The 27,222-nt window shown below is 38.7% G+C and overlaps 1 protein-coding gene and 1 pseudogene across 5 annotated transcripts in view; both read left to right on the top strand.

Annotated features, from left to right (window-relative positions):
* Nucleotides 1–2,200: 2,200 nt before the first annotated feature.
* LOC120473667 (uncharacterized) lies at nucleotides 2,201–15,288 on the top strand. 4 transcript variants are annotated; one of them, XM_089127244.1, is made up of 8 exons: nucleotides 2,228–2,353; nucleotides 7,220–7,459; nucleotides 8,306–8,466; nucleotides 8,925–9,085; nucleotides 12,136–12,844; nucleotides 12,947–13,018; nucleotides 13,796–13,867; nucleotides 14,633–15,189. In XM_089127244.1, the coding sequence occupies exons 4-8, from the start codon at nucleotides 9,050–9,052 to the stop codon at nucleotides 14,743–14,745; spliced, it is 1,002 nt and encodes a 333-aa protein (XP_088983370.1). In that variant the 5' UTR covers nucleotides 2,228–2,353; nucleotides 7,220–7,459; nucleotides 8,306–8,466; nucleotides 8,925–9,049; the 3' UTR covers nucleotides 14,746–15,189. The 4 variants fall into 4 exon arrangements, 3 of the variants coding, with proteins under 3 accessions (XP_088983368.1, XP_088983369.1, XP_088983370.1); XR_016150134.1 differs by lacking the exons at nucleotides 7,220–7,459; nucleotides 8,306–8,466; nucleotides 8,925–9,085 and adding an exon at nucleotides 15,211–15,288 and having other exon boundaries at nucleotides 2,201–2,353; nucleotides 14,633–14,825; XM_089127242.1 differs by lacking the exons at nucleotides 7,220–7,459; nucleotides 8,306–8,466; nucleotides 8,925–9,085 and having other exon boundaries at nucleotides 2,201–2,353.
* Nucleotides 14,781–27,222, top strand: part of LOC120473668 (uncharacterized) — a 29,262-nt pseudogene continuing 16,820 nt past the window's right edge. Inside the window, exons 1-7 of the transcript XR_016150133.1 lie at nucleotides 14,781–14,825; nucleotides 15,211–15,288; nucleotides 15,385–15,489; nucleotides 15,612–16,831; nucleotides 16,968–18,051; nucleotides 18,155–18,198; nucleotides 18,316–18,491. The product of XR_016150133.1 is annotated as an uncharacterized LOC120473668 (transcript). The remainder of the gene's footprint in view (nucleotides 14,826–15,210; nucleotides 15,289–15,384; nucleotides 15,490–15,611; nucleotides 16,832–16,967; nucleotides 18,052–18,154; nucleotides 18,199–18,315; nucleotides 18,492–27,222) is intronic.

Here is a 27,222-nt window from a genome sequence, read left to right on the forward strand (position 1 = left end):
TTTTTATAAGGCGTTTGACTCGCTTGAACATGGTTTTATTCTGCAAGCACTTCAAAAATTTGGATTTGGAGATGTCTTTTGCAGAACTGTCAGAACTCTGTATACAAATGGTAGTAGTGCAATAAAATTGAAATTCGGTACTTCCCCTAGATTCAAAGTGTCCCGTGGAGTCAAACAAGGGTGCCCAATCTCACCATACCTGTTTTTGATCGCCTCTCAAATCTTAGCTCTACATGTTTCTAACAGTGCCTTGGAAGGGATAACATTGGCTGAAAGAAGTATCATCCTTAGTCAGCTGGCCGATGACACCACCATCTTCCTGAGAAATGCATCCCAGATTCCCCTTGCGATAGAATTGATCAGAGGATTTTCACAAGCTTCAGGTCTCAAATTAAACTTAAAAAAATGTGAACTAATGGCAGTTAAAGATTGTAACGTATCAAATGTATGTGGTATTCTTGTGAAGGATCAGGTTACATACCTGGGAACAATAATAACTAAAGACCAAAGTATAAGAAGTCCATTAAATTTTAGCCCAATCATTGAAAAAACAAAAAAAAAGTTAAACTCTTGGCTACAAAGAGACTTATCCTTGAGAGGAAGAGTATTACTGACAAAAGCGGAGGGAATCTCCAGACTTGCTTATTTGGCGGCCTCTTTGGATGTTGATTGTAAGGTATCGAAAAGAATTGATGATATGTTGTTTAATTTCGTGTGGAAAAACAAAACTCATTATGTCAAAAAGTCTGTAATAATGAACACAAATCAGGGTGGGGGCTTAAATTTTTTGGACTTCACAACTTTAAGCAATACCTTCAAAATCAATTGGCTCAGACAATTCCTTAACAATCCAACATCACTTTGGAACTTTATTCCAAACTATATTTTCTCTAAAATCGGTGGCCTAAATTTTATGTTATTATGCAATTATAATTATTAACAAAATCCCAATCAAACTGTCCAATTTTCATAAACACATGCTTTTGGCTTGGTCTCTCTTATTTAAACATAACTTCTCACCTCATCGTTATTACATTTGGAATTATAGGACATTCTCTACAAAAACAAATCTTTATTTTTTGAAAACTGGTACAGGAATAATATTGTACTTGTTGGCCAACTCTATGACACAAGTGGCAGACTGTACAGTTATTCAGAGTTCTTGCAGAAATTTCAAATTCCTGTTTCTGTTAAGGAGTATGTAATTGTCTTTGATGCAATTCCTTCTGGTATCAGAATGCTGCTGGGAGGCATTAATTTCCCATGGCCACTGACTCACAATATGGATTTATCTGATACTGCTGTAGGGAGATTATGCCTTTCTGCAGTGACGAAAAATAAAACTATTAGGGCTTTATACCAAAAAGAAATTGTTACTATTCCTTATATAATCCCATATTGGAACAGGTTAGTAGAGAATGTCCCTTGGAAAAACGTTTGGTCTTTGCCTTTTAAATATATGCTTACCAATAAAGTGAGAGAAGTTACGTTTAAATTAATTCACAGATTCTACCCAGTAAAGTGTGTGCTTAAGCGGTATAAACCAGATATTGAATCTGATTGCTCTTTCTGTAAAAGGTCAGATGAAGATATTTGCCATTTATTTTGGAAATGCTCATACACAGAAAAATTTTGGTCAGATGTCCTTGAATTCATCCAAACCTTTTTTGTTACGGATTTCTCATTTTGCTTTAAAGATGTTTTCTTTGGTGTGGTTGACCTTAAGACGGACAAGGAAGGAAAGTATTTCATTATTAATCTTTTATTTCTACTCGCTAAATATCACATCCATAAATGTAAGTTCAGGGGCTCTAAACCCTTCTTTCCTGTGTTTGAGAGTGAAGTAAATGAATACTTGGACTCCATAAGATATTCAAAGAACTGTAAAGCTCTGAAGACGTTGCAGATATACTCAAAACTTGTGACATGTGTGAGTGAATGAAATTGGAACTCATAACTATATGGTATGCTATGAATTGAACTGCTTGTTGATTAGCCTTGCTGGACTTTGCAGACCCCTCTGGATATAATTTATTCATGTATGTACTTTATTTATTATTGATCTATTTATTTATGTATTTATTTATGTATGTATTTCAATGTGTTGTTTGTATTTGCAAATGCTGTCAATAAAAAAAAAAAAAAAAAAAAAAAGGAGGGCGGTTGGCAACACTGGACTGTGACTGGAGCACTGATGGCAGGAAATGACGATAGCTCTGGTAGCGACCAGGAAATGGAGGATGAATCCTGTAGCGGAAGTATTGGAGGGAAAGAATGGAGTAGAATAACAAAGCGGAAAAGAAAGAAAACCCATAGCCAAGGATCAGTTACGGATAGTGGAAAAGAGGATCACGTGAGTAGGAGTGAGGTGGAAGAATTTAAAGTAATGATGACATTCGGGGAAACCGGAGTGACATTAAATCCAATTAAACTGACCAAAGCTTTGAAAAGAGTGTTAGGAGAAATACATAGTGCAAAGACCCTGAGAGATGGAAAGGTGATTATTATGTGTAAAGATGAAAAACAACAAAAAAAAAGGCGCTGGATATTAATTCAATGCTTGGATATTCGGTAACAAGCACAATGATGACCAAGAAACCATGGTTGAGAGGTGTCATTTATGGAATACCAACTGATGTTCCTGTTGATAAAATTAAAAGCGCCATTGAAGGGAGCAAGGTCGTTGGAGCAAAAAGGCTCCAATATGGTAAAAACAAAGAAAGGAAGGATAGTCTGTCTGTGATGATTCAATTTGATGAAGAAAGAATGCCAGAGAGGATTAAGATAGGATATGTAAGTTATCAAGTAAGACCTTATGTTCCTCCCCCACTAAGGTGCTTCAAGTGTCAGAAGTATGGTCATGTTAGTGCGGTTTGCAGAGGAAATTTACGATGTGCGAGATGTGGGGGCGAACATGAATATGGTAAATGTGACGTTGGAGCGAAGGTGAAATGCTGCAATTGCGGTGGTGAGCACAGTGCTGGATTTGGGGGATGCAAGGTACACAAACATGCGGTGGAAATCCAGAATGTGAGAATTACGGAGGGGGTGACTTATGCTGAAGCCGCAAAGAAAGTACAACGAAGTGAACAGAGACAGGGAGAGGTGGTTAGTAAGGAGGGCAATGAAATTGATATGGTTCAGGTAAAGACAAATGAAGATAAATTGGTGATTGGAAAAATGGAATTCGTGTCATTTATGGTCGAGGTGATAAATTGTTCGGCTCAAACGGAAAGTAGAACAGAAAGAATGAAAATCATAATAAGGGCAGCAGAGAAATACTTGAACGTAGCTGGAGTAACCTCGGAAAAAATAAACGAAACGCTTATGGCTAAATCAAGTTCTCAAACTTCAGGTGGAAGTCCATAATAATTATGGTTTTAACGATTTTGCAATGGAATGCTAGAAGTATTATTGCAAATGGACAAGAATTTAAGAGGTATGTAGATCAACAAGAAAAGAAACCTAATATAATTTGCATTCAAGAAACGTGGTTAAAACCTCACATAAATTTTGTATTGCAAGGATATAATATAGTAAGGAAAGATAGAGTGGCAGGAAATGGAGGTGGGGTGGCCACCTTTATTAAAAATGATATAGAATATAGAGTCATTAATGAGAATGAAGCATATGAGTTGGTGGTGATAGAAGTATTTGCAGGGAATCAAACTATTCGAATAATAAATTATAAAACTAAACGTTTATAAAAAGTAAACTTAGTAAAGAGTTAGAAAAGGTTATTGGGTCAGGAAATCATAAAGTAATTTGGTGTGGAGATTTTAATGCACATAGCACTTTATGGGGAAGTAGTAGTGATGATTATAATGGGCGGGTAGTAGAAGAAATTTTAGATAGCAATGGATTAGTATGTTTAAATGATGTGAGGAACACGAGAATAGATTTGATTCGTGGAGTTGGGTCTGCAATTGATTTAACATTGGTTTCTGAAGAAATAGCAAATAAATGTATATGGGATGTGTGGGAAGAAAATATAATGGGTAGTGATTACTATATAATTTTAAGTAAGGTAGGGATGAGTGTATTGGAGCATAATGTGTTATTAGCACCAAGATGGAGATTTAAAAAAGCAAATTGGGAAGCATATGAGTACTTAAGCGAGGTAGAAATAACAGCATTAGATCTAGATGCGATAGAGGATATAGAGGAATATAATGAGAAAATATGCAAAGTACTGTTTGAGGTAACAGATAAAGTAATAGGTAAAAAGGGAAAATGTAAAAAAAGAAAAGTAGTCCCGTGGTGGACAGAAGAATGTAGTACTGCAGTTAAAAATAAGAATAAAGCATTTAGGAAAATTAAAAAAACTAATTTATTTGAAGATTTTATCTATTATAAGAGAGCACTAGCTGAGGTGAGAAGAATAGTAAGAACAGCTAAAAAGAAATACTGGAGAGATTGGTGTAATTCAATAGGAGGAGATGTTGACATAAGTGAAATGTGGGGATCAATTAGAAAAATGGGAGGAATATATAGGAATCAAGCTATACCAGCTTTAAAAAATGATTTTGGGGAAATGGCTGTGTCAGATAAAGAAAAGGCAGAAATGCTGGCTAAAATATTTGTTAAAGTACATAGTGATGATAATGTAACAGAGGATATTAAACAGAATAGAAATAAGGAAAAGAGTCAGCATCCAGACGTGTTGATGAAAAGAAACCCTACTGGAGAAAGCTTAGATGCAGATTTTAGTATTTATGAATTAAAATTAGCTTTAGCAGGAGTCAAACATACATCTCCTGGAAGAGATGATATATGTTATGTAATGATTCAACATTTGTCAGATAGATCATTGAAAGTGGTTTTAAATTTATTTAATAAGATCTGGAATGAGGGAAAGCTTCCATCTTCATGGAAACATGGAATAATAATACCCATAGGCAAACCTGGAAAGGATAAATCAAATCCAATTAATTATAGGCCAATTGCACTAACCGCTAATTTATGTAAATTGATGGAAAAAATGATTGTACGAAGATTAAATTATATATTAGAATTTAAAGGACTTATGTCACCATATCAAAGTGGATTTAGGGTAGGGCGAAATTCTATGGATGCTGTGTTAAGCTTGGAAGCAGATGTCAGGAAAGCTCAAGCTAATAAAGAAGTAGTGGTAGGGGTGTTGTTTGACATTGAGAAAGCTTATGATATGCTTTGGAAAGAGGGACTTTTAATAAAAATTAAATGTATGGGAATAGGAGGAAAGATGTATAATTGGATTATGGACTTTCTTCTTGAAAGAACAATTCAAGTTAGGATAGGAGTAGAGTATTCAGAGATATATAAGATAGAGAACGGAACTCCTCAAGGAAGTGTATGCAGCCCAGTTTTATTTAATATTATGATAAATGATGTTTTTTGTAATATAAAAGGAGATGTAGGAAGAGCATTATTTGCGGATGATGGGGCAATATGGAAGAGAGGTCGTAATATTGCAAGTGTAACACAAAGAATTCAAAAAGCAGTGGACAAAGTAGAGGGGTGGGCAGATAATTGGAGTTTTAGACTATCTGTGGCTAAAACCCAGGTTATATGTTTTACTAATAGGAAAAAAACACCAGAGGTCAGGTTAAAGTTGTATAAGCAGGAATTGGAGCAAGTGCCGGTTGTCAAATATCTTGGTGTGTGAATGGATTCCAGGATGACTTTTGCTATACATGCTAAAAATCTGATTAAGAAATGTAAAAAAGGGATAAATATATTAAGATGTTTAACAGGGGTAGAATGGGGGGCTTGTAGGTTATCGTTGAAAAGAATATATAATACTTTAATTAGATCAAGTATAGATTACGGAAGTATAGTTTACGGATTTGCAAACGAGACTACACTTAAAAAGATAGAAGCAATACAAAATCAAGCTCTAAGAATATGTTGTGGTGCAGTCAGATCATCTCCCATAGCAGCACTACAGGTAGAAGTTGGTGTTGCTCCGTTAAAATTTCGAAGACATAAAATAAGACTGAATTATTGGGTTAATATAAAAGGTCATAAAAAGAATCATCCTGTGAAGGGGGTACTAGAAGAATGTTGGGAACATGGGAATAAAAACATTAAAAGCTTGGGATGGTGTGTTCAAAGAGAAGCAAAAGAAGCAGGTATTGAAGATTGTAATGTAAGCCCTACAGTGATTTTACCCAGTATCCCACCATGGTTGTTTCCTAGGCCAATAATTGATCTTCAAATTCATATGGAAATTAAAAATAAGAAAGACATCCCAAAGAATATTACAGCACAGCAGTACTTAGAACAGAAGTATTCAACATGGGTGCAAATATTTACTGATGGGTCTAAGGATCCTATATCTGGAAGAACAGCAGCTGCTGTATATATTCCTAAGTTTCAAATAAGTATCAAGAAAAGAATAACTGACCATATCTCCGTATTTGCAGCAGAATTAGTTGCCATAATGGTTGCATTACATTGGGTAGAAGATGTAAAACCGAGAGTAGTAGCTATATGTTCTGATTCGTTTGCAGTAATCACAAGTCTTGTAAGTGGAAATAAAGTATTAAGGCAAGACATTATATATGAGATACTTGCTAGTTTGCTAAGAATAAGTAGTGAAAGCTTAATAGTGTTTGTATGGGTTCCTGCTCATGGGGCTGGAGGCAAATGAAGTGGTAGATAGAACAGCAAAGCAAGCAGTAAAACATAATGAGATCAATGTGCAAGTGACATTGAGCAAAAATGAAGTTAAAAGTAAAATTAAAGAATACATAAAAAATAAATGGCAAGAACAATGGGATAATGAGGGGAAGGGTAGAAACTTGTATAGTATTCAGAAGCAAGTAGGAAATGGAAGAAGTGTTTTTAGGAATAGGAAAGAGGATACAATTTTTTCTCGTGTTAGAATAGGGCACACACGATTAAATCATTCCTTGTTTAAGATAGGAAAACATGATACGGGAAAATGTATGTACTGTGGTCAGGCAGAAACAATTGAACATGTTTTAATTAAATGTGGAAAATATGAAAAAGAAAGGTTAGTACTTAAGAGGATAGTAAGGAAATTGGGTGTGGGAGTATTAGGCTAAGTATGGAAAGTTTATTGGGAAAGCAAGTAGAACAAGTTAAAATATATAGTAAGAAATAGGAATAGACAGGAGAATTTGAAGTATATATATATATATATATATATATATATATATATTTTAATTCATTTTTTATTTTTTTGAGTTGATTATCGTTTTCATCTATTAAGTGCTTCACACTCCAGTCCAGTTGGTGGCTGTAATGCACCGAAAGTTGGTTTGCCAACCGCCATAAAACAACAAACGAAGAAGAAGAAGAAGAAGTCAACGTTCACTGCGGGAGAAACAATTTGAGAAGAACAGGCGTGTTGTTGTTCATCATCAAGCGGCCGAAGAAAAATCTTTACAGATTTTACAGAAAATCTAGAGGCAGCACGTGGGCGATAATAATCCAGACGGAGGAATAAATGGTGAGTGCTTTTATTTGTTTTTTGTTGTACTTTACTTCTGAATTAGTTGATATTAGTTAATTTGGAAAAAAATATAAACACCACTAACCTTAACATTGTAAGATATCAACATTACTGAATGTTTAAATCTATCTAGCTTTATTTTTAATCAATCTATCAAGCTTTATTTTTCATTATTTTAACGTGACGTGAAATATTTACGTTAAGTTTTTTGTTGTGATGGCTTTTGCTGCAAAGTAACGTTATCATTTTTTTCATTCGCGCACATTCTTGACTTTAACATATTACATTATTGCTCCAACAGTACATATTGATTAATATTTACTGAAGAGATAAAAAGCATAAGCCTAGGTAACGTTATATATAACAATGGGACAAAAGCTTTTCTTATTTAGTATTTGTGTCTTGTTTCCAGTCCAAATATCTAAAAAGTCTCAAATCAAGATGCATTTACTAGGCTTAAAGCCATAAGATAATTTGTCTGGTTTTCAGGGGAAATAAATTAATCGAATTTTTACTTAAAAAAAACCTAAATTGTATGCCAATGGAATAGGAAAAATATTCTTGTTTTTGTTTGAATTAATTAATTGAATTTTATTTTTCTTATTGGATAATTTTGCTTTTTTTTTAAGCAAAAACTCACTTATTTTTGCTTTCTACTTTTATTTTACCCATCTAGTAAATGCATCTTGATTTAAGACTTTTTAGATATTTGGACTGGAGACAAGACACAAATATTAATTTATAATTAAAGAAAAGCTTTTTTTGCAGTGTAAATTCATTGTCATTAATTTGCCTTTCATGAAACTGATCATTCACGTTTGTCTTTTATTTTTTCTTAAACAGATCTACCTTGAGAGGAAACTTCATGCAGAGATACTGCAAATACAGTTGTGCCAGTCAAAATCTGCTGCTGAGACACTGCAGGCTAAAGCACTGGCGCCCAGGCTGACGTGAACCATTTTTGTGCCTGTACCCTGAGTGTGTCTGCTCTTTCAAAACACCAGGTGCGTTGAAAATAGGGTCAACACAAATTCTGATAAAACAACGGTGCAAGCTACATTTAAATGTGACCTATGTGATAATCACATAGGTCAAGATTGTGGAAGTATAGATTACATTTTTGTTGTCAGTTTTTGTAGATTATTTTGCCCTAAGCCCCCTTCATTTCTGACCCTTTGCCCATCCCTAATACATTTTCAGTGACACTCTTTTTTAAGTCTCTTTAAACGATCTTTAAGGATTCGTGTAGAAGTAAATCATAATTAAAATAATTTATCTTCCTCTAGACAACAGATATCTTATCACACAGACACGCTACAGCTTTACGGGACACATGGCTCTTATCCTTGTGCTGCTTGTCACAGTGCCATGTTTTGTTTGCAAGAGTTTGAGCTTTTTTTTTTTTTTTTTTTTTTTGTACATATGCACAACCATTTTTTAATGAAATTTATATCATTCTTAGGACACTGATTTGAAAGAAACCTACACAAGAGGTGTGAAATTGTGCATCCTTGAAGTCATGGAGGACTATCTCAGACAACAAAGACATGTCTAAACTTCGCCATCATTCTTGAGGAAACCGCCGTCATGGAGGACCTACCTGACTTTCCTACTGCTTTCATGGTACTCTTTGGACTTCTCTATGCGCTGAACATTGAATATTCAAAAGGACTAAAATATACATTTGAGGCAGTGCATAACATCTTTGTGGGATTGGGAGAAAAGTGCACCAACAGAGTCCAGTCTCTAAAGAATAAGCTACTTGCTATTTAGGGAGTTTTAGATGATTTTACTGTTGGTGGGTACCTTTGGCATAATGATGTTGTTTGTTAGGATGTTAAAGGGTTAGTTTACCCAAAAATGAAAATTCAGTCAGTATTTACTCACCCTCATGTTGTTCCAACCCGTAAGACCTTTGTTCATCTTCGGAACACAAATTAAGATATTTAAGATATTAAGATCGCTCCTGCATACAGTCCATAGGCTTCTTGAGGGACTGGCTCTTGCTGTCCTCGAAAAGTCATTAAAGACATCGTTAAAATAGTCCAAGTGACTACAGGGGCTCAATCTTAAGTTTATCAAACGACGAGAACACTTTTGTGCGCAAAAAAACAACAAAAATAACGACTTTATTTCAACTATTCACTTCCTTCTCCATACGCCAGTAGTCAGTTAACGTAGTGTGATTGCGTAGAGCTACGTCACACGTAGGCTCACTATTGGCCGACGCTGGTCATGTGTGTGTGATGCGTGTGACGTACAATAACAGAAGCTTACGCTATTAAACTAGTAACCTGACTCGCGCAGAGGGAGAAATAAACGAATAGTTGAAATAAAGTCGTTATTTTTGTTGTTTTTTTGCGCACAAAAGTGTCCTCGTCGTTGAATAAACTTAAGATTGAGCCCCTGTAGTCACTTGGACTATTTTAACGATGTCTTTAATGACTTTTCGAGGACAGCAAGAGCCAGTCCCTCAAGAAGCCTATGGACTGTATGCAGGAGCGATCTTAATATCTTAATTTGTGTTCCGAAGATGAACGAAGGTCTTACGGGGTTGGAACAACATGAGGGTGAGTAAATACTGACAGAATTTTCATTTTTGGGTGAACTAACCCTTTAATGTATATTGTTTAGTGAAATTTGAATTTTAAAGACTTAGCCTTGAATTCTCTAAAATGTTTACATTTGCTACTTTTCAGCTACATTTCATATTCCGTGTTAGCGCTTTGTAATACTGTTTTATTGCAGTATTTCAATTTTCATGGTTGAATCGATACTCAGTGTTAGTGTTTAGTGTTTTGTAATGTTTTAACAGCAGTGTTTAAAGGGATAGTTCACTTTGAAATTAATTTTTGATATGTTTTAGCTTACCTCAAGGGGATCCAAGATGTAGGTGTCTTTGTTTCCACAGCATTTTAAATTTTGACATTTTTTGGTCAAACCGGTGTTGTCTGTCAGTCATACACTGGAGGTGAAGGGGGTCCTCAATCGGTTCACGTCAAAGAGCATGCACAGAGAAGTCAAAATTAAACATGATTTAATGACTCGTAAATGTAAGTACACATTGATGGCCTAAGACACGAAACGAGTTGTTTGTGTGAGAAAACGAACAGTATTTATATCGTTTTTACCTCTTGTAATCATAGCCATGACAAAATGATCTGACGGCACGGGCGCTTCGGTCTGCGCATGCGCTGGAAGTGATCGCTTGCACACCTACGTCACTCTTTGTTTATACAAGAGATTTCGGAAGTTTTACCTTTCACTAAACATTTAGATATACGGGAAACCGCAATGGAAGACGATTTCGGTACATCTAAATATGTTTAGTAAAAGGTAAAACTTCCGAAATCTCCGTGTAAATATTGAGTGATCACTTCCGGCGTAACATTGAACTGATTCATTGAACTTGGATTACACAAGGTAAAAACGATATAAATACTGTTCGTTTTCTCACACAAACCGCTCGTTTCGTGTCTTAGGCCATCAATGTGTACTTACATTTACGAGTCATTAAATCATGTTTAATTTGGACTTCTCTGTGCATGCTCTTTGGTGGACCCCCTTAGCCTCCAGTGTATGACTGATGTCAAAATTGAAAATACTGTTGATTCAGGTGATATTTAAATGTTTCATGTTTAGTAAAGTCCATTGCTTTGTAGATGGATGGTCTTTTAAATTTGGAAAGATTGTGTTCCTCATGTGCATTGGCAGTGTAAAACTGTTTTACTGTGATGCAGTATTGTATTATTTCAATTTCAGTGTTGCAAATTACACTTACAGTTTTCTAACAGTTTGTAAGTGTACTTTGTTGCCTTCAACAAGAATAAATGTTTTGTTAACATTGACTCACTGTTTTCAGTTTTTGACTTAAGCAATGTTATTTTAGTTTCCAGTCGTAACGTATTATTGCTTAGTACCAATTTCCAATAGGATTTTTTTGTTCACTCAACTTCAGACATTGAGTTCTACAGACCAAAAATGTTGAATTGGCTCAACTTAAAAAGTTTTGTTAAAAAATAGTTGCACCTCTCCACAAAACTAACAATCTTAAGTTAACACAATTAAATATTTTTTGTGTGAGTGACAACTTAATTTCAGTTAGTATAACTATTATTTACAAAAGTTGAGTTAACAAAAAAAAACTGAAGGAAATTGGTACTAAGATTTTTTTTTGTTGTACTGGCTTACAATTTTTTACAGCTGCTATTTTATAAGAGTAACTTATCTTTGTTTGTAACGTTAAAGTTGAATGTTTAATCATTGATTTCTTAATATGCACTCAAATAAAATGTTTCAAATATATATGTTAACAGTGCAGTGTGATGTAGTACTTTTAATGCATTATATGGTACACACAAATATATTACATTTAAATTACAAAAAAAAATGTGTGCAATTTAATGGTATATTATATGAATAACATTTTATTATGATTAAATAGATAAATAAACACAATAATAGTGTGTGAAAGAGGGTATTGTGCAATTAATATTAATTATTTCATAATAAAGAGGTTCATTTAATTGTTGTTTTATTTATTAAGAAATAAGACCATGTTTTATTTATTAAGAAATAAGATCATTTAAATCAGAATAGAAGTGTGTTAATTAATTGTGTTAATGCAACAGATCATAAACAGTAATCAGCTCTTTGTGAATGTATATGTACAGCACAGCAGGATGAAGGTGAAAGTGATCTTCCCTGGCAAGATCAAAGTGTGCTTCAGGAAAGGGCCTACTGGATATCTGAGACAAGATCCCTCAGATGAAGCCAAAAGGATCAAAGACAACCCCAATCTCCAGGACAAATCAGCCCCTCAAAGGGAAGACAAGGTCAAGGAGAATGCGCACTCTGTTGTCTTCATGAGAGGAGGAGATGTGTCTGACAGAAAAGAGGTGCTGGGAGAGTATGTGCTTCAGTTTGGAAAGTACAAAGGCAAGTCATTCCGGTGGCTGCTAGAGAATGATGTAGGCTATACCATATTCTTGACTAAGAAGGTTGAGGAGGAGGAGAGAGCCGGTCAGTTTAAACCAGAGGGTCCCAAGAAGGACAGCCTACTTTCATTTCTTGAGTACAGTAGAAGCTTCCAGGAAATCGAGGACCTCCTGAAGTATTTAACTGCAAGATCAGTAGCACCACCTGTGAGGAATGAAGATGACAACTTGGTAGGCTTTGGGATTAATGCAGAAAAGACTTGGAGGGATGTTTGGGAGAGCAGAGCAGATGGATATACTGCATTCATCCTCCAGAAACAGTGTGTCCCAGGCAGCAAAATGTATCGGCTGCAGCAGTACCTCACTCAGAAAAAGAGCCAGCTTCAGAGTGTTTCAGCGAAACCTGCTTCCACTGGCCTTACACCATCTGCCTCTCATCCTCTAGGTTTGTTGCCAGTACAGTTGAGTATACATAAGGTTAAGTTGAATCAATAAAATGTGGGATGACATATGATTCGCATCTTTGCTTTTATGCTTTGTTTTACAGAAATGGAGGATGATGAAGAATTAGAGAGAATGATGCTTTCTATATCCCCATCCAAACTTCAAGGTCAACTGAGTAAGAAAACCTCACACAGACCAATTTTTGGATCACTAGGATTTTTTCTACTAAGGCTGTATTTATTTGATTAAAATACAAAAAAACACAGTCAAAATTGTGAATTATTATTAGAATTCAAAATAGCTGTTTTCTATGTGAATATATAGTAAAGTGTAATTTATTCCTGTGATCAAAGCTGAACTTTCAACATCATTACTCCAGTCTTCAGAGTCACATGACCCTGATGAGTTGATGCTTAAGAAACATTTCTCATTATTATCATTGTCAACAATAGTATTATTGTTACAGTATTACAGTACAAAATTAGTTTACATTTACATTTTTATTTCAGGATTATTTGATGAATAGAAAGTTCAAAAGAACAGCATTTATCTGAAATAGAAAGCTTTGGTAACATTAAACACTACCGTTCAAAGGTTTGGGTTTAGTAAGAATTATTCGTTATTTTTTAGGGGGAAAAAATGAAGTATGAATTAAATTGATCAAAAGTTACAGTAAATGCATTTCTAATGTTCCAAATTAAAAAAATAAAGCTGTTCTTCTGAACTTTCTATTCATCAAAGAATCCTGAAAATTTTTTTACACAACTGTTTCCAAAACTTTTGACTGGTAGTGTAGGTCCACGTGTGCTCCAACACGCACACGCACACACACACACACACACACACACACACACACACAGTATTTATTGTAGTTGCTATATCCATATTTTTCTGAATGTATACCCATATGAATGTGGAGTCTGGGTATTGCCTGGGTATTCTTTTTCCATAGAAGTGGAGGAAGGTGAAGAATTGGGGAGGATGATGCTACCCACAATTTCATCTAAAATTCCCAGCCAACTGAGTGAGAATCACATACATATACATACTTGCTCTATCAAACTGCATTTATTTCCATGAAACATCATTACATTTTTATTCAGGATTATTCAAGATGGTATTGTTTGGGATGTTACATTGTCTCTGCACTGTGCATGGTTCACAAATTGTCCCTATGGCCAAAGATCATATTCTGACTACACACTGGGGATTATTCTGTCTTTAATTAGGATTATCCATCCAACTCATTGTCAAATCACTGTTTGTTTATTAGGTATGATCAGGCCTGTTCTAATGCCTGTAAATTATTATATTAGTTTATTCAAATTGCTTAGACACTAAAAGTAGAACTTGATGCCCACTCAGTGAATGCATTCAGTCATTTACCTAATCTTCAGACCAAGTCTGCAAAACTGCAAGCACATTATACGCTTTACACGCAACTGAAAAACAAACGTTTACATACATATGTAATACTTATATATGCGCGCACGCACGCACGCACACGCACGCACACACACACACACACACACAGTGCTTTAGAAATAAAGTTTACTTTCTGACTTGGCTTATGCATATTCAGTGTTTGTATATAATGTGTGTGTGAGTATATATATATATAGATAGATAGATAGATACTTAACAAGCAAAAAACACGTAGCAGTATTTTACATTTTTCACATCTGTGTGTAGTTTGGTGTGTACTCTAATTTAACATTAAAGTGTTTGTCATTGTGTCTGTTTATGTTATAAATGCTTGAAAGTTACATTATCTTCACTATGCTTTCAGGTTCAGAAGTAGTTGGAGTCCCAGTGGTCAAAGGTCTACTGCATGCTAGGGATGATTCTGACATGAATCAGGATTATCTGTTCTACATTGATTTGTTGCTGTTTGTTGGTTAGGCCACGTTCAGGCCTGTTCTAATTCTTGTGTTCAATTGTTCTACTAACATTTATAAGGCATTTATATCTCATCATTGAGGGTAAGTACACAGTAATTGTTTTGCATGTTTTTTGAATGCTATACTTTAAAGGTTTGGTATGTACCAAAATGCAGAAGTACAGCAAAATATGTACAACTATGTATTAATTTGGACAAGAGTGATGGATCCGTTTTGATGCATGAAGCTGTAAATTACCCATGTAATCTAGCACTTGTGTAATAGTAATGCATTAGCATACCACACCTCTAATATTATAAAGAGTCTTGACATGTTCAAGTTCAGGTTCAAGTTAGTTTATTTCTATTAAACTAACTTGAACTTGTGTTCTATGGGTTTGCATGCATTTCCATTACTACGTAATAACACATTTACTAAGGGACAGTACTACAGGGTTTAAAAATGACATTACATTTTTCTGTGTTAGGGAGGCGTAAACCACCAGCAACACTCTTAAAACCAGTCCGGCCTGATGAATATAGTGCTACTGCATCTCCACATCCAGGTTAGTACATGGACGTGTGCACATGCCGACTCTATTGTAAGGATATGCCTGTTTCTGATCAGTGTTATTGTTTTTCACCAATTCCATTCACTCCAGTGAGGGTTCCTTTGCCAGTACCTCCAGAGTTGCTTGAATTGGGGTTATCGACAAGCAAGACCACATCGCCTTTGAGACCAGTGCAGGAAACCATGCTTTGTCAATGTAAGGACTTAATGTAACATAATTTTACTTAATAAAATTTAAAACAGATTTAACATATGTTACAAATGTAATGCTCATCTATGACTAATGTCAACCATGTCATCCTGCCGCCTTCCTCCCAGTGACCTCTACACAGTCTATAGCCTCAACTCCTCCCTCAGGCCCCCTTGCAGCTGCTGTCCAGTCAGGACTCCTTGCAGCCTCTACTCCACCCACAGCACTCCCTGCAGCCTCTGCTGGGTACCCCTCAACTCAGTTGGAGGAGAAGCCAGCACTTCCACCACTGCCAGGCTATGAGCAAGATGTAAGCCAATGGAACTGCTCTCACCAGCAGAGAATCTGGATGAAAACAGAAATGGAAAACCTGGGACTGTGGCCAGGCTCTAGAATGGTGAGACATCCAATGAACATGATCTCCTTGTGGCGTTACCCACCTCAGCCTGAGCTTATTGATTCTGTCTATAAGTTGCCATCACCAAAATACTTTCAACTTCATCCAGTCTTCATTTGGAAACCAGAGCACCCCATTATGGAAAGAGTCCGCAACAACTACACTCTGCCATGTCTGAACGGCTGTCCAAATCCTCAAGTTGTCTCATCAGGAGTTGGACGACCCCGTGTCATTATTGGTACAAGCAGCCAGTACTATATGCTGGCCTCTCGGCTCACCTGTAAAGTCTGTAAAAAGTACTGGTTTGCAGACAAACCCCAAATGGATGGAGATGCTGCCAAGTCGATTCTGCAACATTTTTCCAGCTTTTCTGACGCACAAGAAGGCCATATGTAAGACTGTGATGGATGAGTTGCGGCGCACAGGAAAGTCTCCCAATGATATGGCCAATCAGTTGAACGAAGCTCTCCACCTCAGGTATGAGCGTGCACACCTGGCTTACCTGTCCACAGTTAAGAATGTGCTGGATGGAGACAGGGGACTTTATGGTCAGCAGACCATCACAGGGGCACTAAGAGCAGCAAATACTCCTGCTCCATCTGGTTAGTATGGTGATGTGGTCAGCTGGTTAGGAGTAACAGTCTCACCCCACTACTTGGTTGACTGCCTCATTCAGGAGTACCATAGGCAGGAGAGCACACTCAATCTGCTCCTTCAAGGCACATTTGGACAAGTATTAGGGGGTTACCATACCCGCAAAGTGGCCCGGAAGGTTGTGCTTGCATCAGGTACTATGTCATCATACGCTGTGATGAATGAAAACTGGATGATCTTGTCCTGGGTGATGCTGCAGTCCGAATGTGATAAATCCCTGCAGCCAATGTATGAGGGGCTGTCCCGTCGTTACATTTTTGCAGGACTGCCAAAAGCCAACTACCAGTGGGTTGACAGGTAAGAAACTAGCCATAATATTTTCCTTCCCACCTACAGCAAATTTGTAAAGTAATCAAAATATAGTATTGCAAATACATTCCATTTATGTGAATGTTTAATATTTTAAATATATTTCTCTTTGTGTGTGGAACAGAGATTTCTGTGCTGCCTTCAGGATCCCAAACCCTGATCCCCAGGAGCACCTCCACTGGGATTCTTGGAAGACCACTGAGGCTATAGTGACTGCGGCAACCTGTGAGAATCTCATCAACACCTGTGCCTCCCGCAAAGAATATAATAGTGACATCAACATCAAGCTGGACTTATTCCACTGCATGCGGCGATTCTCCAGAGAGTGTACTTCTGAGCACCATCCACTGCACAGTGCTTTCTGCAAGTTTCTGTCTGCAGCTTTTAGTGTTGTGGACCAGACGGACCTACAGAGACTGAAGCAGGCTTATGTCTTCTGTGGGATAGTGCCTGCAAATCCAACAAAGAAGCACATCAGGGAGCACTGTCGCACTAGGGTCCTACACCCCAAAGAGCTGCTGGAGAGAGTGGAGAGCGTTCTCCAAAAATTATTTTTAGAATTCGATCCTGATGGTGGGCCACTTTTCAAACCATCGATGTTGAAGGTGTGGAGGATTCAGCGAGTCCACATCCTCAGAGGCTGCCTCAGTGACCCAGAAATTGAAGAGGGGATCCTCTATAGGCATGGTGGAACGGTCCAGCTGAACCATGTGAAGGGGGAGGCAGCAGCTGTACCCGTGTGGATCCCTGTGAGAGGCACCTCTCAGCAGGAGGGGTTCCATTTCCATCAGGCAAGATGGGTCACAGGCACTCAAGTATCCACAGAACTTTTCCAGGCGCAGGGCATGATTGGTGTGGCTCACTGGAATTTCCAGCGCCTCGTGGACATGAAGCAGCCTGGAGTGAAGCTGCCTGCAGTTTTTGATCCTTTGCTGATTATGGAATTGAACAAGCTCTCAGACTAGGTGACAGGCCAGGCCAAGTACCCTGCCTTACTTGTTTCACAGACAGACACCAGAGAAAGGTTTGGACTACAGTATGTGGAGCCTGGTTGACGTCCTGTCCCCCTGGACTGGGACAAGCACAAGTCCCAGAAGGTACCTGTTGCAGGGGAGGGAGAGCATCAGTCCTCACAGCCGTCTGCACTCAGCGAGACCTTCCCACCTGATGACACACCTGAGGAGGTGAGGGAGGAACACTTTGTTCAGGTAAACTTGACTGCTGTACTTACAAATATCCCCAATCACTAAAATACAAAATCTAACTATGTAATTACTGATTGTAATCCAAATTATTTACCCTATGCTCCAGGATGACATCTTTGGTGTGATTTCTCCTGGCTCACAATGTAAAAGGTGATTCAGCTCACATCTTCTTCCCTTAATTATTCCTTATTTATATAAATATTACAGATATTTCGGAGATAAAAGTAAAAATTAGTACATTTTTATGTCCCTTTTCCTCTCTTTTAGATGAGATGACGCCACCACTGCCCTTTGCACCCTCTCCACGAGCTGCTCGCACAGGTTCCATCAAGGCAGGGGGTCTACTTTTTGTCCTGGACCATTTTCGGTGGACACAACCCATGAAGGATTCCATTGATGGTCTTCTGGCAAAGTACCGTGGGCAGAAAGACCTTCTCACCCAGGTAGATGCAGAGTATGCTGCCATTGTGCAGGTTGCCTCCAGGGATCCCAATAGCCTCTTGCACCCCACCACAAAACAACATCTCACGTTACGTGAAACACCTGGCTAAGATGACGAACACAAGTTCATCTTTGAACACCAGTACAGAGAAACTCTTAGAGACCCAGCAACTGTGGCATCAACTCACAGGAGGATATAGGAATATATTCACGTTCATTGGTTAGTAAAGAAGTATTTTCAAAAATATTACATTATATATCATCAAATGTATCATAAGGAATTACAGAAACTGCATGTTGCCTCGAGGCAACATTTTAACGTAATGGAATCACATAAGGCCATACCACGCATACTAGGGCTGCGTTCGAAACCGCATACTCAATGAGAGGTACTTAATTTCAATAAGAACTTACTCAACGGGCGCTAAAAGAGTAGGTACCTTATAACCAAATCTCGTTAAGTATGAATGCGAACCGGACATCTGCCATGTTGACATTATCATGTGACCTACGACGCGTTATCACAAGCGCAACACATGTCTCATATACAAATCTGTCATATACACATGTCACATCTCATGTCCAAAAATGGGAATCTTCAGTTAATACAATACAAAATACTTCACAGAACACATTACACGGGCAATAGATTAGCTAAAATGAGTTTCACATCAGAAGTTTGCGCACATTGCAATCAAAATTCTACAGATACATAGCCTACATCAATGCAACCTAGCACTGCACTCCAATCAAACACTTTTGGGAAGAGGTCACACAATTACTATCCACTATAGCTGGCTGCCACATCCCACTGTCGCCTTCCCTTTGCTTGCTGGGAGATCTCACAATAATCACTGATAAAACTATTACAGTTTTTTCCAATTGTTTTTTCCAAATATAATCACAATTATCCAAACACCACCACACCACACATTGGCTATAGGAAGTTTGGCTTCAAGTAAGTCTTTTCTACTTATTCTAACCATTTTGAATACTTATAAGGTCTCTATTTATTTTTAGATGTAATAATGTTATTTCAGGATTTCTTGTTAAGTGATATTAACTTGCTGCATGGACATACTTTCTTTTGTTTTAAGTAATTTTCTTAAAGTAGGTTTTTTTTTCTCTTAGAATACAGCTGCCCAGATTTGCGGTGGAAATATACATACACAGTCTGACATACTTGATATCCTTGGCAAAAAAAAATGGTTTCAAAACAGATTTATAACACTTATTAATTTAATCAAACTATTTTTAATCAACGTTTCATTTCAAATGAAAGTCTTGACAAGAAATTAGCAGGTTTTAATTTTTTGCTTTTCTTTAAATGGGAGTACAGTTCCTGATATAATATCACTTACAGGAAACTGCTGTTATTGCATAAACTGGTCTGGGTTTACCTGTTGTGTGACAGTAAATTCTTCAAATTTCTCATAAAGTAGTTGAACCCACCCACATCCAAAACACACGCCAATGAAAAACCTCAGAATAAGCTTTTTGATTGAATCAGAGATAAACATTATGGAAGGTGGGGCCAGAGAACCACTGATAAATGTGGCAGTTCTTACTTTATATCTTACTTTATATCTGGTTCCGTCCGGCGGGGCTGGACGGAACCAGCGATGAGGAGGGTTCAGGCTCGGTGGGGCTGGACGGAACCAGCGATGAGGAGGGTTCAGGCTCGGTGGGGCTGGACGGAACTAGCGATGAGGAGGGTTCAGGCTCGGTGGGGCTGGACGGAACTAGCGATGAAGAGGGTTCAGGCTCGGTGGGGCTGGACGGAACCAGCGATGAGGAGGGTTCAGGCTCGGTGGGGCTGGACGGAACTAGCGATGAGGAGGGTTCAGGCTCGGTGGGGCTGGACGGAACCAGCGATGAGGAGGGTTCAGGCTCGGAGGGGCTGGACGGAACTAGCGATGAGGAGGGTTCAGGCTCGGTGGGGCTGGACGGAACCAGCGATGAGGGGAGCTCGGGCTCAGCGGGGCTGGACGGAACCAGCGGTGTGGAGGGTTCAGGCTCGGTGGGGCTGGACGGAACCAGCGATGAGGGGAGCTCGGGCTCAGCGGGGCTGGACGGAACCAGCGGTGTGGAGGGCTCGGGCGTTAGAGTGGGGCTGGTGCTGTTGTCCATGGTGAAGGAAGATCCACATGACACCAGCACCCACTCCACATAGGCCGCAAAATTCCCTCGAAGGCCCATCTCTGGGCAGGCGTGCCTGGGTTTCAGCGTTTAGGCCTGCCCGGAAGAACACACAGAGGCTGGTGTCATCAAAATGAACATGAGGTACCAAGTCCAAATACCTCTGTGTGTGGGCCTCGAGGGATTGATCCTCCTGATCCAGGAGTAGGAGTTGCACTGCTGCAAAATCCATATTTAGGCGGTCGGTCGATCTGTCACAGTGTGGTGCAGGCTGAGGAACCGGAGGAGTCCAGAGTAATAATAAAGATCACTTTTAATATAACAGGCAGGAAGACAGGATCACGGGCGCCCCACAGGCTAACAATAAACATCAACCGACAAAGACTGAAACAAACTGAGGAAACTAAATACACACAGAATCAAATCTAACCAGGGTGAAGACAGGTGATACGGATGAATCAAGACGCTGAACGGGAGGCTGATGAGGGAGTGAGATCAGGTGTGCAGACGAGAGGATCATGGGAAGTGTAGTGCAGGAGACGCAGACAGGACGGTGCAGACGCAGACTGTGACAAACACATGTTGGTCACATTAGTAGGGTTTAAAATATAACAACTTAAATCAACCCTAAATGTATTCACAAAATAAATGGGAAGCTGTTTCTTCAACAAAACCATAAAATGAGCAAGTTTCATTAATATCAAGATATTTATAGATACATGAATTAAACGTATTGTTCATTTATATTTTAAGGTGTTGCGCTTGTGATGACGCGTCGTAGGTCACATGATAACTTCAACATAGCAGATGTCCGGTTTGCATTCATACTCAACGAGATTTGGTTATCTTTTAGTTCTTGTTGAGTAAGTACTTATTGAAATTAAGAACCTACTCATTGAGTATGCGGTTTCGAACGCAGCCCTAGTATGCGTGGTATGGCCTTATGTGATTCTATTATGGTAAAATGTTGCCTCGAGGCAACATGCAGTTTCCGCAATTCCTTATGATACATTTGATGACATATAATGTAAAGTTTGTGAAAATACTTCTTTACTTACCAATGAACGTGGCTAAGATATTTTGTAGTTGATTATCTGGAGAGAAATTACAGAAAAATGCCCTTTTCAGTGTAGAAAATATGGACCCATGTGACATGCACGTGAGCTGAAAGAGGGAACACAATGGGCCACTGTAGGTCATGTTACCACTCTTTTGCATTTTCATTGGTTAGTATTTAAGTTCCCCTCTCCTTAGAGAGCATTGACCAATTAAATTGTATTTGTTTTTATATATATATATAAAAAAAAAGCTAAAATAGACTATGTTGCCTGGAGGCAACACCGTACCAAAGACATTTGCTGCAACCCTAACTCGCTGTTATTGTACATGTAATTTTATGCTGTTTAGTTAATGTTTACAATACTCATTTGCCGTGGTTGTGATTCAATCGCATCAGTTAAGATGTAAATTCTAAGAATAAGGACTGGTTTTAAGTTTCTGGTTTTAGTTTTAGTATAGATTTAGGTTATTTCAAGATGAGCAAACTTGTATCAAGTAACAGCTTAATCATACTTCACTAAAACAGAGTAAAACTTTACTTAAATTAGTTTTTTTTTTGTCTCACTCCGAAGCCTTAATTTGCTAAAATTAAGAATGCAAATCTTTTTAAATAAGAATTATTTGCTTAAATTGAGTATATTTCCCTTATTATTGTGCTATAGGAAGTTTGGCTTCAAGTAAGTCTTTTCTACTTATTCTAACCATTTTGAATACTTATAAGGTCTCTATTTATTTTTAGATGTAATAATGTTATTTCAGGATTTCTTGTTAAGTGATATTAACTTGCTGCATGGACATACTTTCTTTTGTTTTAAGTAATTTTCTTAAAGTAGGTTTTTTTTTCTCTTAGAATACAGCTGCCCAGATTTGCGGTGGAAATATACATACACAGTCTGACATACTTGATATCCTTGGCAAAAAAAAAATGGTTTCAAAACAGATTTATAACACTTATTAATTTAATCAAACTATTTTTAATCAACGTTTCATTTCAAATGAAAGTCTTGACAAGAAATTAGCAGGTTTTAATTTTTTGCTTTTCTTTAAATGGGAGTACAGTTCCTGATATAATATCACTTACAGGAAACTGCTGTTATTGCATAAACTGGTCTGGGTTTACCTGTTGTGTGACAGTAAATTCTTCAAATTTCTCATAAAGTAGTTGAACCCACCCACATCCAAAACACACGCCAATGAAAAACCTCAGAATAAGCTTTTTGATTGAATCAGAGATAAACATTATGGAAGGTGGGGCCAGAGAACCACTGATAAATGTGGCAGTTCTTACTTTATATCTGGTTCCGTCCGGCGGGGCTGGACGGAACCAGCGATGAGGAGGGTTCAGGCTCGGTGGGGCTGGACGGAACTAGCGATGAGGAGGGTTCAGGCTCGGTGGGGCTGGACGGAACCAGCGATGAGGAGGGTTCAGGCTCGGTGGGGCTGGACGGAACTAGCGATGAGGAGGGTTCAGGCTCGGTGGGGCTGGACGGAACCAGCGATGAGGAGGGTTCAGGCTCGGTGGGGCTGGACGGAACTAGCGATGAGGAGGGTTCAGGCTCGGTGGGGCTGGACGGAACCAGCGATGAGGAGGGTTCAGGCTCGGTGGGGCTGGACGGAACTAGCGATGAGGAGGGTTCAGGCTCGGTGGGGCTGGACGGAACCAGCGGTGTGGAGGGTTCAGGCTCGGTGGGGCTGGACGGAACTAGCGATGAGGAGGGTTCAGGCTCGGTGGGGCTGGACGGAACTAGCGATGAGGAGGGTTCAGGCTCGGTGGGGCTGGACGGAACCAGCGATGAGGAGGGTTCAGGCTCGGAGGGGCTGGACGGAACTAGCGATGAGGAGGGTTCAGGCTCGGTGGGGCTGGACGGAACCAGCGGTGTGGAGGGCTCGGGCGTTAGAGTGGGGCTGGTGCTGTTGTCCATGGTGAAGGAAGATCCACATGACACCAGCACCCACTCCACATAGGCCGCAAAATTCCCTCGAGGCCCATCTCTGGGCAGGCGTGCCTGGGTTTCAGCGTTTAGGCCTGCCCGGAAGAACACACAGAGGCTGGTGTCATCAAAATGAACATGAGGTACCAAGTCCAAATACCTCTGTGTGTGGGCCTCCAGGGATTTATCCTCCTGATCCAGGAGTAGGAGTTGCACTGCTGCAAAATCCATATTTAGGCGGTCGGTCGATCTGTCACAGTGTGGTGCAGGCTGAGGAACCGGAGGAGTCCAGAGTAATAATAAAGATCACTTTTAATATAACAGGCAGGAAGACAGGATCACGGGCGCCCCACAGGCTAACAATAAACATCAACCGACAAAGACTGAAACAAACTGAGGAAACTAAATACACACAGAATCAAATCTAACCAGGGTGAAGACAGGTGATACGGATGAATCAAGACGCTGAACGGGAGGCTGATGAGGGAGTGAGATCAGGTGTGCAGACGAGAGGATCATGGGAAGTGTAGTGCAGGAGACGCAGACAGGACGGTGCAGACGCAGACTGTGACAAACACATGTTGGTCACATTAGTAGGGTTTAAAATATAACAACTTAAATCAACCCTAAATGTATTCACAAAATAAATGGGAAGCTGTTTCTTCAACAAAACCATAAAATGAGCAAGTTTCATTAATATCAAGATATTTATAGATACATGAATTAAACGTATTGTTCATTTATATTTTAAGGTGTTGCGCTTGTGATGACGCGTCGTAGGTCACATGATAACTTCAACATAGCAGATGTCCGGTTTGCATTCATACTCAACGAGATTTGGTTATCTTTTAGTTCTTGTTGAGTAAGTACTTATTGAAATTAAGAACCTACTCATTGAGTATGCGGTTTCGAACGCAGCCCTAGTATGCGTGGTATGGCCTTATGTGATTCTATTATGGTAAAATGTTGCCTCGAGGCAACATGCAGTTTCCGCAATTCCTTATGATACATTTGATGACATATAATGTAAAGTTTGTGAAAATACTTCTTTACTTACCAATGAACGTGGCTAAGATATTTTGTAGTTGATTATCTGGAGAGAAATTACAGAAAAATGCCCTTTTCAGTGTAGAAAATATGGACCCATGTGACATGCACGTGAGCTGAAAGAGGGAACACAATGGGCCACTGTAGGTCATGTTACCACTCTTTTGCATTTTCATTGGTTAGTATTTAAGTTCCCCTCTCCTTAGAGAGCATTGACCAATTAAATTGTATTTGTTTTTATATATATTGTTATGTGTGAGTGTTATAATCTGGATGTCACTGCATTTTTCCCTAGTAGATCACCTGCAATCAACTGGCTAATTGGTGTCACCTGACGGGAGCTACTTAAATCCAGGACGCATGCTCTTGCAAGAGATCCTCTTGCTGCTGCAGGGCTTTGTTCCTACAGTCCTTTTTTCTTTCTTTTAATATTAAAATAAACTTAAATTTTGATTGGCAGATTTCTGTCTTTGTGTCCTTTATGTTGCATCCCTAGAGCCAGGGTTGTAACATAATGGGGGCTCGTCCAATTTGGTTGGTAAAAAAAAAAAATGTTTCTTTTGAGATTTTGGGGACTGTTTTTTCTTTCTTTTTCTCTCTCCTTTGATTGAGATCATTTGGTGAGTATGGTTGTTTGAGTATTTTTTTGAATATATGCATGAGTTTTCCCGGTTAGGTAGGGTGAGAGTTCCAGCTGGGTTGATTATTCAATCCTTCCATCGGTTCACTCTTTTGTTATTTTTCCTTTTTTGTTTTCGAGGTTATTCTGGGTGGAGACTTGTTCTCTGTCGGGGGTAAGCATTTCAGAACTGTGACCATTGATAAATTGGTTCACAGTTGCTGAGGTTTTGCTTTTAAAGTCGCCTCGTGCCCGGTACACCTCAGAAGATAGATAGGAGTTAGAAGTGTTAGGCAGGTATCCGGGTGTATCTCATGTGTTTTGTATTGTGTCTAGGTTCAGCAACCATGCTCACTTTTTGATGGAAGTAAAAGGAAAATTTAAGTTAGTTAAATATTTGTTGTTGTTTTTTTTGTGTGTGTGTTTTGTTGTTTGTTTTTTGAGGTACTTTGTGGTGTCCATGATCCTAACTTTGTGAAGTTTCTTGTGGACTTTAGTGTAGACTAATGCCCAGTATGGCTTTTGGATATTTGTGATTACTTGGGGGTGAGTAATCTATTTGTGTTCGGGTTAGTTCTATTTCTGGTTGAAGCTTTAAAAGCTTTATTTGAGAGCATTTTTTCTGCTTGTGTAATTGGATCTGTTGTGACGGCTGAACTTCTGTGTTGTAAGTAGTGTTACTAAAGTTGAGTTTAGTAATGGCTTCTTTAGAAGACTTCCTAAAGGAACCTTCAGAAGAGTTACTTGAGGTTTTTACAAAGGATCAACTTTTGCAGTTGTCCTCTCATTATGATATTCCCATCACAAGTAGTGAGAAGCGACTGAAGGATAGCGTGAAGGAAATAATTAGAAGTGTTTTGGTTGACAAAGGGGTTTTAAAAGTTAAGCATGGTTTTCCCCAACCCATGACTGCTCCTTTGTCTGACGCAGCAATTGAGCTTAGGCTCAGAGAGTTGGCTTTTCAGGAGAAACGGCTAGAGATTGATATGAAATTAAGAGAGAAACAAATGGATCTTGAGCACGAACGGTCTCTTAAAGAGTTGGAATTAAACGCTGCTGCTTTAACTCCAAGAGGTGATGCTTCATTTGATGTTGGTAGACACATTAAGTTAGTGCCTCCTTTTTCTGAAAAGGATGTTGACCGATATTTTTCTCATTTTGAACGGGTGGCAACCACATCAAAGTGGCCAAGGACCGTGTGGACTTTGCTTTTACAAAGTATCTTGGTGGGTAAAGCGCAGGAAGCTTATTCCGCTCTAAGCCTAGAGAAGAGTGCTAATTATGATGAGGTTAAAGCAGCCGTATTGAAGGCATATGAGCTGGTTCCTGAAGCTTACCGCCAGCGTTTTCGAAGTTGTGCAAAATTTGCTCACGAGACTTATGTTGAGTTTGCAAAGCAGAAGGAGAATCTGTTTGATCGGTGGTGCATGTCTCAGAAGGTGGAAAGTAAGGAACATCTTAGGCAAATTATTTTGCTTGAGGAATTTAAAAACTGTCTACCTGATGCGGTGTCTGTTTATTTGAATGAGCAGAAAGCAGTGACTTTAGAACAAGCTGCAATCCTGGCAGATGAGTTTGTCTTAATACATAAGGTACATTTTGGTGACCAACAAGTTGAGGATCTAGTCCAGATTAAGCACAATAGGTCTCAGTTTGTAAAATCTGTGCCGTTTGCCTCATTATCTGCCAATAAAACGACCAATGATGGTTTGATTGCAGAAAGGGCTTGTTTTTATTGTAAGACACCAGGCCATCTTATTGCAGATTGTCCTGTTCTAAGTAAAAAACGGAAATCCGCAAAGACTGTAGCATTTGTAAATCCTGTGCCAAGCCTTCCCTTGGCATCTTCAGTTGTTGATTTGTCATGCAAGACAGAGGAGTTAGCTGGCTCGTCATCATTTTTGATGGATGGTTCTGTGTATCTGTCTTCTGACCCTG

The sequence above is a fragment of the Pimephales promelas genome, chromosome 24 (assembly GCF_988280905.1).
Source record: "Pimephales promelas chromosome 24, fPimPro1.hap1.1, whole genome shotgun sequence".
NCBI lineage: Eukaryota > Metazoa > Chordata > Actinopteri > Cypriniformes > Leuciscidae > Pimephales > Pimephales promelas.